This window comes from Protopterus annectens, chromosome 12.part0, assembly GCF_019279795.1.
Source record: "Protopterus annectens isolate FY-2018-M chromosome 12.part0, PAN1.0, whole genome shotgun sequence".
Classification (NCBI taxonomy): domain Eukaryota; kingdom Metazoa; phylum Chordata; order Ceratodontiformes; family Protopteridae; genus Protopterus; species Protopterus annectens.
Window position 1 is genome coordinate 658,499,402 of NC_056746.1, and position 14,554 is coordinate 658,513,955.

Below are 14,554 nucleotides of genomic sequence, written 5' to 3' on the forward strand. Positions count from 1 at the left end.
TCAAGACCTTATCCGGATGTTTGGGAATGGGCTCCACCATTTCCAATTCCTTCCACGCCCAAGATGTAATGATATCCACTAAACTATCTGTGGGAGGGGACACCAACGCAGTAGAGGGTCCTGCGTCAAATGCCTCGAGGAACACAGATTCGTCCAAGGTAGATTTTTGGGCAGACCACCCCCCTTGCAGGTGAAGGAGTTTCATGATATCTCTGAAAGAGACATCCTCGGGGGTGACCAGGGGGAACCTTTCCCTTCCTCCAAATTGGTGTCTTTATTGAGAGACTCCAGCGGGGAGTCTAAGTGCATTCTTTTGCACGTACATTTATGAGGGATCTCCTCAGTGGGGATCTCTGGGGAGGACTCGCCAACATCTTGCTGTTCCCAAGCAGAAGCTTCCTGCGGCAAAGTGGCGGTAGGCTGTCCCTGAGATGGCAGAATGGCCGGAACAGAACCAGAAACAGAGGGAGGTGGGGTGGAGTCCGAAGAAGAGATGGCCAAGGGTCTCAAAGAAATCGAGAGAACCCTCTCCACCACATCGAAAGCCGTAGGGGAACGGACATCCTGAGAAAGGACAATAGGAGCTGTCACCCTCTGACCCGATGGGGGAGTCATAGCCAAACCTCCAGGCACCAAGATACCAAGGGGAAGATTGGGGTCCAACACACTCGAAGCTGACACCAACCCCTCAGATCTGACGCCGAGGCTACGAGAGCTTGTCGGATCTGAGCCAGTCAAATCCAACCTACTCAAGGTCATAGCCAGCATCGGGGTACAAGGTACCATCGGCGCTGGCCCCTCAACACAGACAGTCCTCAGATACAAGGGCTCCAAAACTGAAGCTTGGATCAGAGGAGTAATCTGGGTAAAAAAGGACTGTGTGCTCCCCGCTTCAGAGGGAGAAAGGGCAGACAAGACTCCCATCTGTATCTAGGTGTGGATGAACTTCTGCATCATCCTATCCATCTCCACTTCGCTAAGGCTTTGGGTGGAGCAGGAGGAAGAAGCGACTGGCACCAGCCTGGAAGGGTGGTGAGGAGAAGCCTGAGCCAACGATCAGATTAAGGGTTCTTCCGGCTCTGGAGAAAACCGAGGGGAATGGAGCCAGGGAGACTCCAGTTTCAGAGCCTACCTAACCTTAGGTGGTGGGCCAGCCAAAGCCAAGTGATCCGGGGATCGCTTCTTTGGCCTATCCCTTTTTGAAGTTTTGTCTCCATTCCCAGGCCTCTTGGAGGGAGTTGGAGTCCCAGAGGCTGGGAAGGAGGCAGAGGCAGAAGCCAGGGGCACAGGGACTTGAGTCCCCAAAGAGGGAAGACGGCCCTTAAGGATGAGTTTGTCCCTCCTGTCCTTAAGTGCCTTGGGATTAAACCCGGCACAGATGGAACAGGAGGTTTGGAGATGGGCTGCCCCAAGACATACTATGCACAGAGTGTGGCCATTGGCTGGGGAGAGCTTATGGTCACACTCTGTACATTATCTGAAGCCAGGTTTGGGAGTGTCAGACATGTCCCAACCTCAGGCCCAGTGCACTCACAATCACACAGACCACACACACAAGGGGAAAGAAAGAGAGAGAGATTTTTTTTTTACACCAACAGAAACGTGGAAGGGAGGTAGAAGGTAGAGAAAGGCAGGTAGACAGAAAAAAAAGGAAAGTTTTACACCAACACAGCACTTACCACAAACTTGTATCGCAGAGAGCTCGGATCATGATGCGAACATGTAGTTCGGCAAACAAGATTTGAAGGGAGGAAGGAGACAGGAGCATTATGGGTAAGGGGAGGAGCGTTGAGCTTGAATTAGATACTGGACATGCAGCCAAGTCGGATCCGATATGGATCCAGGAACTCCACAGGTTGAAGACCAAATGAAGACAACTACTTCAGATATAGAGATTTTACAAGGGTCATTGCAAAAATAACACACCTGATTTTTCTTATATTTTGCTCTGTCCCTCAGCATTTGCCAATAGAAAGTGTGGCTGTTCAATGGTATTTCAATGGCAGGATATTTTCTTTTGGTATATGCTCGATTTACAATGGTTATATGCTCGATTTACAATGGGTACGCTGGCTGGGTTGTCCAAACTAAGTGCTCCTTTTTAAATAGTAATGAGCCATTATTATATAATTTGTAAACAACCAGCAGAAAAGAGAGGCAGTATGCGCAAAGTTAGATTTAACATGAAAATTTGTTAAACAGAGTCTATAGCAAAATAGGTTAGTAGCTATCTGGATGGGGACTGCAACTGCTAATTTTTAGTAACAATTTCCAATGGACCATGAATAGGTCATACCAGTTTGCTGTCAATTATGTCACTTATTTTATAACAAAAATATGAAAAACAAAATAACATTTTATGTCTGTCTGTCATGGTAACAAATGTTTAAGTAGCCCCAACTAATCTTATGCTTACTCTCGAACTTATTTTATACAAAAAAATGGATGGGCTTTGATATTATGAAAATATAAACTACGGCTAGTGTAACTGTTTGGATCTTAATATGTAAGTGGTAATCACAAATAAGAAGACTCAATACAGCCCCACTTATATGTAAACATAAAAAATCAAGTATAATTTTTTTTTTTTTTTTAATAAACATGAGCATGGATCTATAGTCTTTACTTGACTGAATTCAGTGTATCCATCTGATCCCTATGCCATCCTTTAAGAAGATAGTGTATGTTTATTTCTTTTAGTGTATGTTTATTTCTTTAGAGGCAAAATCTTTTAAAGCCTCCTCAGCCTGGTTTTGCCCTGAATGAAGAACGTCTGTAATTATCGGACATCGAAAGCCGATGTGTTAGGAGTCATTTCTGAGTCTGATCTTCTGAATTGGGTTGGTAAAGCAATTGGCTCAACTAAAGTGGAAGAAGTCAACAGTATATGGCCCTGTAATGAAAAGTAAACATTAAACAAAGTGCATTGGGGAATGTGCATTTCATGTGGTTACTCCGTGCTTTTAGGCATTATTGGTGCACCTGCTGAATGCATTTTCATATTCATTAACCTTTTCATCAATGTTTGATCTTTTACCAGTCGGATAAACATTGGATGCTTATGGCGTGATGCATATGTGACTTTCTGACCTTCTTTGGATCCGATGATTTAAATGTTGGATTTTTTTAAGTGCAACAAGTGGCGTGCCGGAAGGTGACTATTATTCATTTATTCAAGATACATCTATGGTCCGTGAACTTCTTATTAGCATGCTTATTATATTTTTTTGCATACTTTGTCCTATTTATGACTTTCCAGTTCTTGTGAGCAGAAGGGCATTTTGGTTTTGACAACGCCGTACCTGAGATTTGGGAGGATCTTATTTCTTTTGGTGAGCATAAGCTGCTTTTTTCTGGAATTTTTTCTGGACTTCCTGGTTTATCAAGATATGTGCTGATATCTTTCATCTGGAATATACATTGTCCTCATGGTCATTTGGGGCTACTTTATTCAATGTATTTCTATTGTATAGCCTAAGGGACTTGGGACATATTTTTTTCACACTGTGATATAAGGGCTATACAAGTTCTTCAGACCATTTGGATTTGACAATGAATGTCCCGGCAGCTGGATGCTGTGCATAGATACATTTAAGATCTAAGAACAGTATTTTTTCTTGACTTTTCATCCTATTGTATGAAGAACCAGGACTAGGATGACAATACCACTGTTAAAGATTCTTTCTAATCAGGAAGCCATTTTGTTTTCTTATTGAAACCCGGCTTATATTGTTCCATGAATCATCAACTGGGACTTTATTCTTATTGTGGACATCATACTTCATGTGGCTTATGTTTTTTTGCATTACTGAATGTTTTCACTTTAAGGATACAATATTTGATGCATATCTATTATTGGTAAAGATTTCTTTTTAATCGGGAAGCCAATTTTTTGTGTTTTCATTGAAATACGGTTCACATTGTTCCATTAATACTCTATTGGGACCATATATATATTGTGGACATTATATTTGATGTAGCTTATGTTTTTTTGCATTAATGAATGTTTGCAGTTTGTAAATAGAACATTTGATGCATTTTTATGATCGGGCCACCCTTACGACTCTTGTTATTGGATGTAAGGATTCATATATACATTTTCCCACTCCCATACACAAACCAATTCACACACACCTCACCCTCTCCCATACACACTCCACTCCTCACACACCCATACAACAATGCCTACCTTCCCCCTACAAACTCTACTACTAACTACACTTCTATTATCCCTAACCCATATTACCCAAATTAACCTCCACATCAACACACACCTACCTCAAACCACACATACTACCACCTCAAGCATTCCACATACATCACACCCATATTCACACATCTCCCCTGAACTCTACTCCTCCAACCCATCCCATCTTTTCAAACCCACCATACTCCCCACTCCACCAACACCTCACCCTACTCTAACTGCTTTATCTAAGAAAACCCTCCCCCAGCAAAATCATATTTCTCTATCCTCTCTACTCCTCCTCAGTCAGCTCCTCCCCCATATCTCACTCTATCTCTCAGGTGACATCCACCGTAACCCAGGTCCAAGCCCCAGCATTACCCTCCCTAATCCAAATTCAAATCCACACAAACTCAAGGCTATCTGCCTCACAACCCTAAATGCACAAAGCCTCCATAATAAAATCCCCAACCTACATGCCTGGCTCTATCATAACCAGCCAGACATAACTGCAGTCTCTGAAACCTGGCTAAAACCCACCATAAGAGATGATGAAATCCTCCCCCCAGGCTATCATATCATATGCAATGATAGGCCTCATAGAAAAGGAAGTGGCGTAGCTATTATCTACCCCTCCACTCTCACTTTTACTCCTCTGACCAACTCCATCCTGACTTTTGCCAATGCAGAATTGACCGTGGGTTTCTTAAAACTTAAGAACTACAAATCCATATGCATCTGCTCCATCTACATCCCACCTGGAGTCAATACCAAAACTCTAGAAGACATCCTCTCATGGTTTAGCTCAAACATCAAAAATGAAACCTACATTCTAGGTGACATAAATATTAACTGGGCCCCCCCTCCTCTTAGATACCCCAACTCAATCAATCAACCTCTACAATTTTACCCAACTAATAAACATCCCAACCAGGCCAAATAAACAAGGCACCTCTAGTACCATCTTAGATTGGATATTAACAACCCACCCCAACAATATCTCCAAAGCCGGTTTAATACCAGACCCCCTAAGCGACCACTTACCAGCCTTCATAAACCGTCTACCCTCTCACATAGAAAAACAACACCTGTTCAAGCAATCCCATAACCTAGCTTCCTTCAACCCCAAAATCTTCTCTAGTTCAACACCTGAAAACCAGCGTTTTGTACAACGAATGTAAAAACAGTAAAAATGCAAAACGCTACCAGCCACTCGTATAAATTTTTTCAGCAGTAAAAATCCAAACAAAAGAAGTAAAAATCCAAATAGAAGTAAAAGAAGTAGTTTTTTTTGGAAAGTTGAACTACTTCTTTTATTTGGATTTTTACTGCTGAAAAAGTTTATACGAGTGGCTGGTAGCGTTTTGCATTTTTACTGTTTTTCCAAAATCTTCTCTGAATGCCTTAATATTACTAACTGGTCTCCACTAAAAAGCCTCCCACTAGACAACGCTGTGTCATATTTTAACCAAACTTTCCTTACCTTACTTAATAAACTAGCCCCTCTCCAAACCAAACGCATCAAAACTAATCCCTGCCCCTGGCTATCCCAAGAAACTAAACTAATAATGAATCAATGAAACAAAAAGTGGAAAATATATCAAAAACACAAAAACACCAGCACCCTCCAAGAATATAAACATCTACGTAACCTAGCCAAAAAATCAATAACAAAAGATCGCAAAAACTACTACTGTGACCTGCAATCCAAGCACTCAAACAACCCAAAGAAATTCTGGACATCCATCTCCTCAATATTCAACCCTGGTAATAATACCAACCCCAGCCCCAATCCTAGCCTCTCAAGCCTTGAAACAGCCGCTGAATTCAACACATTTTTCATAGATTGCATAGCTAAATTATCCTACACTTTCCCAAACCCACCCAACAATGCTACCCCCTCACCCTGCCCCCCTAAACTCCCCTCTCACCCTCCTTCTCCCCCTTGTTCTCCCTTAAACCTGTTTCCACCAAAACTATCAAACAACTACTCCAAAAGCTAAAACCATGCTGCAATGCCCCTGACAACCTCCCAATAAATTTTCTTCAAATGTCAGCTGAATCTATAGCCTATCTCATATCCATTCTCATAAATAGATCCATTCAGGAATACTATGTACCTACCATCTGACCTCATGCATTCATAATCCCTCTCCACAACGGTGGTAAGAACACAGACACTACCAATTTCAGACCCATAGCTATACTCTCTCCTCTCTCAAAAATTCTCGAGAAAACCATCCACTCTCAGCTAATGCCCTACCTAACCCAGCACAAACTCCTCTCTCCCACCCAGCACGGCTTCCGCCCCGGCCTCAGCACCATGACATCCCTCCTCTCCTTCCTTGAAACAATCAACCTAGCATGTGACAATGGCAAATACATATCTTCTCTATTTCTTGACCTCTCAAAGGCATTCGACACAATCTCCCATTCCCTACTCCTTTCCCAGCTCTCACACTTGCACCTATCTCCCTCAACCTTAGCCTGGTTCTCCAGCTACCTTTCCATGCGCCAACAAGCTGTACAATGGAAAGAATCAACCTCCCCTTTCTTACCTACACTCACTGGAGTTCCTCAAGGATCAGTACTGGGCCCACTCCTCTTTAACTTATTCATCAACAATTTCCACCACTCCATCCCTGACGCCTCAGTCATCCAATATGCTGATGACTCCGCCATCATCTGCTCAGCCTCCTGCCCCTCCAAACTTCTACTTAATACCCAAATAGCCTTCTCCAAAACAGAATCATGGATGCAGTCTCATCACCTAGCCCTAAATGCCAACAAAACAAAACTAATGATTTTCACTCCTACCAAAACCTCACAATTCAAAAAGGACCAATTTACCATCAAAAGCCACAATAACTCCGATCTTAAAATCGTACCTAGTACCAAGCTACTTGGCATTACTATTGATGAAAACCTAAAATTCGATTCCCACATCCTCTTTGCAATCAAAAAAAAAACAACCAGAAAATTGGTCTCCTCTACAGACATAACTGCTTCCTAACTCTCTCCTCCCGTCAAACTCTTGCATCAACTTTCCTTCTCCCCTCTCTCTTGTATGGTGCTCCCCTATTCTCCAACCTACAACTTGGTCTCCATTCCAAACTCAAAGCTTGTTACAATAAAATCTGCAAATTTGCAACCAATTCTAAGAACTCCTCCCATCACTGCCACTCCCTTCACACCCTGAACTGGCTTGAACTCCACAACCACCTAAAATACCTACAACTTACAACAGCCCACAAACTCATCTTTAAACCAACAGAATGCCCCTCTCTTTCCAAATCTCTAACACCCTACACACCTGGATGCACCCTGAGATCCAAAGGCCAAAACCTCCTACATGTACACAAACCCCTACACCCACCTGGCCAACTATTGCTATCCCACACCATAGACAAACTGTGGAACGCTCTCCCCACACCACTACGTAACATACCAAACCATAATAACTACAAATCCATGCTTCACTCCCATCTCGCCTCCAAATGGGAATGTCCTTCACATGCTCCCACCTAAAACACCCAACACCACTAACTACACTCCTAAATCATTTTTCTTTGCAAAATTTAACAATATGTCATAGGTCTTTCTCTTTACATCTTTCCAAATTATTCTTTATATTATATATTCTTATTATTATACATCTTTTTTATTTCTTTTGCATGTCCCCCTCTAGCCTGCCTTACACATATTCTCAAACTGACACTCTCTTAATGGCTAAGCAGTGTATCTATTAATGTAAAACTGTTATTTCCTGTACATAATAATTTTGATATAATATACTCACATTATCTGTTACTAATGTGGCAACTTTCTGTATTTTTGCCTTTTCCAAGTTTTACAAAAACTCTGTACTTATATTTTGTAATGTTGCAAATGTCTGCATTTGTATTCGGAGCTTTTCTCCTCGGGTCTCCACTGAAAATGGGCCACAAGCCCAGCTGGACTAACCCGGTTAACAAACAAACAATAAATAAATAAAGTGTTGGCAACCTGTTCCTGAACACTTGTAAGCATATCTCTCAACTTTCCAGACTTTTGCAGAATGTCCAAATTGTTGCCCCATATTTCTGGTATGTTCCACATAAATTTGTGTTGTTTTGGCAAATCACTGAGTATTAGTCACTAAACAGTGACATACATTTGAGTTTCAGACATCCTTCAGTTAATGCATGTTAACACAAATCCTTTTAGTCTAGCAACTTTCTAAGTTTAAAAGAGCAATATTTAAAATCTGTCCATATTTTTGGTCCTGTGTACCCCATTATTTTAAGCTTTGTCCAGATTTCTTTCGTTAAGAGGTTGAGAGGTGTGCCCATAAGCTTAACACTGTTTCCATCTATTGTTTACAGCAGCATTGACTGATTAATCCACTCTGAAGATATGAAGATAAAAATAGTACTTTACGAACACAGCCTTGCTTTCATAGCTTAGCAACGCATGTCAATAAAGGAATAATAAGCTAAGCTGTACTGCAGACATGCGGACAAATGTGCCTGTCTTCTCATGGAATGCCAGTCAATTTTATCTTTGTTATACTTCATATATGATTAAAAAATGCTCACCCTTATACAAACATAACATGCACTAATAGCTTAAAACATCCAACGTCATTCTGCATACACAGCATAAATCAGATATTTCCCATGACAGCCGGAAGAGGGAGACAAACACAAGAAAATTGTATTACCCTGAATGTTACAGTTTTGAAATACAGCAAAGAAATGTGAACATAAAGTAATTCATGCAGAGACAGACCTATTAATCTGAACCTAATTTCTTGTACTGTATCTATTTTCCTTCATATAGAAAAGGAATGGTTGACAGATATAACAGTTTCTTGTTGTATGAAAATAAAAAATAAATATATTTTAGTCCTAGACCAATATAGAAATGACAGACAGGCATGAGTTTTTATGTCAACAATGATTTTGTATAAGCTACACCATCTTACAAAATAGTTTCAGTTATGCATATGGTGCTCTTATTCACATTTAACTGAGTAAAGCCACTGTAACCATAACCGGTAGGCTAGCAACCTCTTTCCAAAAGTATTAAAAGGGGTATCTTTTTCTAACAGCACGAAATCATTCCCATAAGTTGTCTTTCACTTCCACCAAAAACAGAGAGTAAAAACTTCCACAAGATAAATGTTACAACACTAGTTAAAAATGCATTAATTTTTCATATCATAACATTGAACTGACTAGGACAGCAAATAGGGTTAGGGAGGGTTCTAACTTATGACATGCATGCTAGTCTATTCATACTCATTCTTTGGTCCCCACAACAGCAGCACTTTAACATTACCAGTTACGGAATGGGGAGATACCAGCGGGCTTAACAGCCTTGCAAATCCATGGGAAGATTAATTTATTTGCTGCACTGTTTCAAAGACAGAGTTGGCAGCTAAGGATTACGTCCTACCCCCTTTTGAGTTGTACTTCCCATGTATGTCTGAGTACAGCTAGCAAGAGCTGTACTACTAACTTTGACTCCTGAGTTACACAAACAAAATTTAAACAATTTAAACTAAAAGAAGAAGAAAAAAAATCCTGCTAAAATTGCAGTGCAACAGCCCAATTGCACAAGCTGTCACTGGTTGTTTCTTAGGGGTGGCAACTATGACAGAAGACACCGCTACACCAAATTGTATTACATAATTTCTACAAGACAATATCTGGTAGTAACTACTACACTTTATCATCTTACCTTGGAGTGATATGCAGGACTATCTAGTAGAAAAGTAGCTTTCATTGCTTCGGGATACATACAGGCTTTGTATAAGGACTGTGCATAATACAGTTTGTAGTCATCCACATCAGGATGAGACTGAGTGAGTTGCTCATAGCAGTTTGCAGCACTGATGAAGTCCTGTAGCTGGAAGTAGCAGTAGGCCAAAAGAGAGATGGCTGCTCGAGACTTAATAGGGAAAAAAATAAAACAAACATGGATGACATCAGTAACTTAACTGTTTCAAATGCATATAAAGCCTAAATGAAAGTGAAATGAAAAATTAACAAAGCTTACACAAAATTATCTCATGAGGGAACTGCAGTGAATCAGAAAAACTGGTAAAGATGAGAAAAAACATATACAAGTAGTTTCTTCTTTATTTACAGCATGGATTAAAGAAACACTGGCATCCAATTTTACTCACAAAATGTGCTACTTTTAAAAGACTAAAAAGAAGTTATGTACTTGCCATAATGTTCCATCTGTGTTGTCCATTTTCATTCCTCTTCAACTGATGGGGTTTGGATCCGAACCATCAGATCCGACTCAGCCGTTGCAAAAGCTTGTGGCAACTTAGAACTCTCAAGCTTCTCCCTTACCCAGAATGCACCAACCTCAATTACTTCAGATCTTGTTTGCTAGCTAAAGCATTTAGAAAAACTCTTACACAAAAAAGGCAAAAATAGAGAAATAGAAAAAGGTTAGACAAGGCTACATCTGGAGCTTTGTCATGCTTTGACTATGCCAATTCCTTCATATCCACTCCCTCTTCCAGAAAGGCCAAAAGGAGGGGGCTGATGGGTTGGGAGTTGAGGAAGAATGAAAATGAAAATGGAACACAGATAGAACGTTATGGTGAGTACATAACTTCTTTATATGATATTGTCCATTTTCGGTCCTTAGCAGATGGGACAGAGTCCACAGCTACCTAAATCCCAGGGCGAACTTCAGGCAGGATATTCCTAAGAACCACTGAGCGAAATGATGCTCTGTCTCTGGATATGAAATCCACTTTGTAATGAGTGATGAAAGTACGAGGGGAAGCCCAAGTTGCTGCTGCACATATTTCATCCATGGAAGCCCTCGAATGAAAAACTGAGGAAGTTGCTACAGACCTGGTTGAATGAGCACGAACTTGCTTTGGTAAAGGGATATCCAATTTGTAGTTAACAAAGGAAATGCAGCCAGTAAGCCATCTGTCAAGAGTAATTTTGGATACTGATTTACCAAATTTCACATCAGCAAAAGAAACAAATAACTGGTCAGTAGTTTTGATGTCCTTTGTTCTGTGTAAATAGAAACACAGTTGCCAATGAACATCCAATAAATTTAACAAATATTTGCCCTTGTTTGAAAAAATTTGGAAAGAAAACCTGTAAATTGATTGACTGGTTAATGTTAGATTCTGAAACCATCTTGGGCAAAAAGGATGCATTAGTTCATAAGGTAAATCTATCTTTATGAAAAATCAGATATGGGGGTTTCATAAATAAGGCTTGAATTTCGGAAACACGTCTGGCTGACGTAACGGCCACCTAAAACAAAGTTTTCAAAGAAAGAAATTTAAGATCACAGTCATGTGCTGGTTCGAAGGGTGGGTGAATCAAAGCTTGCAGTACCAAAGTTAGATCCCATAGAGGAGTAGGATCTTTAAACGGGGTTCTTAACAAAGGTGTGCCTCTTAAAAAGGTTTTACAAAGCTTATGTAAAATGAGTGAGAACCCATCAAATCCAATATGAAAATCAGAAATTGTTGCCAACTGAGCTTTAATTGTCGAAGAACTAGCTCCTTGACTGAAACGAAGCATCAAGAAATAAAGACTGTTATGAACTGGAGCAGAAAAAAGTTTCACATCATTTTGAAGTGCCCGGTGTACAAATCTTTTCCATTTACTAGTATAAAGTTTCCTTGTAGATAGTTTAAGGGAGGATAACAAAATCTGGCGGAGAGGAGATGAGGCCATAGTTTCTGGCTATTATGGGAAACGGAGAAACCAAGCAGTCAGTTTGAGACTGGGGAGGTGTGGTTGAGTTATGCCTGTCGGTTGAAACAGCAGATCTGGAGCTGGGTCCAGAATCCTAGGCTGATGAATTAAATGAGGCCATAGAAAAAGGAAACCAAATCTATCAATGCCAATAGGGTGCAACAAGGATGACTTTGCTCTTCAACCTGGCAGCTCTCTGTAGGAACTTTGTAATCAAAGGAATTGGGGGATATGCATAAAGTAGACCTGGGGGCCAATTGTGGAGAAGAGCATCCCTCGGTGACTATAATGGCAAAGTAGCTGCTGCACTTGCCATTTAGGGGAGATGCAAAGAGATTGCAGCAAGGCTGGGCCCATTGTCAGAAAATCAATTCCGTTATGTTCTTGGTTTAGGGATCATTCGTGAGGTAGTAGTATGTATCTGCTTAGTTTGTCGGCTACCATGTTGGACTTCCCCGGAATATGCATTGCTATAAGAAAGCGGTTGGAAGAGATCACTCACAGCCAAACCCTGAGTGCTTCTCGGCACAAGGGATAAGATCTGGTTCCTCCTTGTTTATTGATGTACTAAACCACTGACATATCTGTTTGAATCGCAATAATCACTGAAGGGAGAGCAGTCTTAAAGGCTTGCAATGCTAGAAGCACTGCTCTTAACTCAAGGACATTGATATGCAAAAGGGCCTCATTGGGGGACCATGTGCCTTGGACTGCCTTTCCCAGGTTATGTCCCCGCACTCAGTTGGGAAAAATCTGTGGTCACAATGGAGTTGGGTCAAGGAGGAACAAACACATGGCCTTGTAAAACCTCTTCTGAATGAATCCACTGCATTACATCCCTCTTGCATATACTGGTAATCATTATCGAAGCCGATAAAGGAAGGCAAAGTATTAACCATTGGTAGGCTAGCATCTATTGGAGAACTCTCATGTGAAATCTGGCTAAGGGTAGTAATGTCACTGATGCCATCATTAACCCCAACGCCTACAGGCCCAAATGGGCTGAGACTTTTGTACTGAAAACCATCTTTTTTATTTGTGATCTTACTGTCTGAACTCTGGAGAGGGGAAGTGAGGCTACAGTTGATTTTGAATCTAGTAGTGTTCTTGTAAATTCTAGACTTTGACTTGGGTCTAGATGTGACTTTTCATAGTTTATGGTTATACCTAGTTGAGCACGTCTGGATCACTTTTTCTCTTGTCAAGATAAGCTGATGCCTGGTCGGATTGGAGATGAGCCAGTCATCAAAGTATGTAAACACTCGGACTCCCTGCAGTTTCAGGTGAGCTGCTGCTACTACTGCCATACATTTGGTAAACACCCTGGAAACTGTGGTAAGACCAAAGGGCAGAACTCTGAACTGGTAGTGACTGGCGCCCAGCCGGAAGCACAAGAATCTTCTGACTTGCCTGTTCATCTTTATATGATAGTACACATCCTGAAGATCTATTGAGCACATCCAGTCATCCTTTTCCAAAAACAGAAGAATGGACTGAAATGTAACCATCTGGAACTTGGTCTTTTGAATGGTTTGTTTAAGATGCTGACATCCAGAATTGGTCTCCAGTCCCCTGTTTTCTTTGGCACTAATAAGTTCCAGATTCTATCTGGTCTAAGGGGACCTTCTGGATGACTCTTTTTCTAGCAGCTTAGAATTGCTGCTTGTTCCCTCTGACTGGGTGGAATATCAGGGAATTTTCTTGAATTGGGGGATAAAGGGAAAATGGTATTATATAACCTCTGGAAATGATCCTCTGCACTTAAGTATCTTTTGTTATTTCTAGCCAGGCTCTCAGGTGTAGGGACAAATGACATCTGATTGCCTCCAGAGAGAGACAAAAGGGTTACCAAAGAAAGAATCTCTGAAACCTTGGTTGAGTGGGCCACCTCTGAGGTGAGGTGGCATCTACCGTTATAGCATCTGCCTCTACGGGAACATTCTCCATGTGTCATGGAAAAGTCTTTGGGATTTTTTGAACCACATTTTACCCCTACCTCGATGATTCTTTGAAAAGGATCTTTGAGAGGTGGAAAAATGTATGTCTACGGCAGAAAGAGTCTTTCTATCCTCACATCTGGACAAAGTATCTTTAACTTTGGGGCCAAAAAGAGATGTTCTGTCAAAAGGAGCATTGACTAACGAACACTTAAAGGGCTTCACAAAATCAAGTAAGCACATCCAGGTGCATCTCCTGATGGCAATGCCTGAACCTACTGCTTTAGAGGTTTCCTTCTGTTGCATTAGAAATGAGCCTCATGGAGGAGTTGTATATTGACTGAAGTGTAACCAACTGAGAGGTGATAGATACTTTCACCTCTTCAGAAACAGATCCTGGGAGGGTATCTGATATTTCCTTAATCAGGTCCCTCCATAGTCTCATAAAATGAGCCAAATAATTCACTGACCTTAATGCAAAGGTTGCTGAAGCATAGACATGCTTTCTGAATCTGTCCATTGCCTTAGACTCCTTGATGGGGGGGATGAACACTGGAACTTTCCTCCACGAGTTCTTTCTTAGTGGCCACTGCCATGACCATGGCATCAAAGAGCACACTCTTGGCCCAACATTGCGCATCTTCTGAAGGGTCATTATTTTGCCTGGCTTCCTGTGGACTGACACAATGGTGTCTGGA

General features: G+C 41.1%; 1 protein-coding gene across 2 annotated transcripts in view; it reads right to left on the minus strand.

The window, feature by feature from the left end:
- LOC122816772 (tetratricopeptide repeat protein 30A) overlaps nt 1-14,554 on the minus strand; it is a 2,782,581-nt gene that overhangs the window by 2,493,387 nt on the left and 274,640 nt on the right. For both annotated transcript variants that reach the window (XM_044089788.1, XM_044089789.1), the window contains exon 3: nt 9,911-10,120. In XM_044089788.1, coding sequence (XP_043945723.1) covers nt 9,911-10,120 — 210 coding nt within the window. The remainder of the gene's footprint in view (nt 1-9,910; nt 10,121-14,554) is intronic.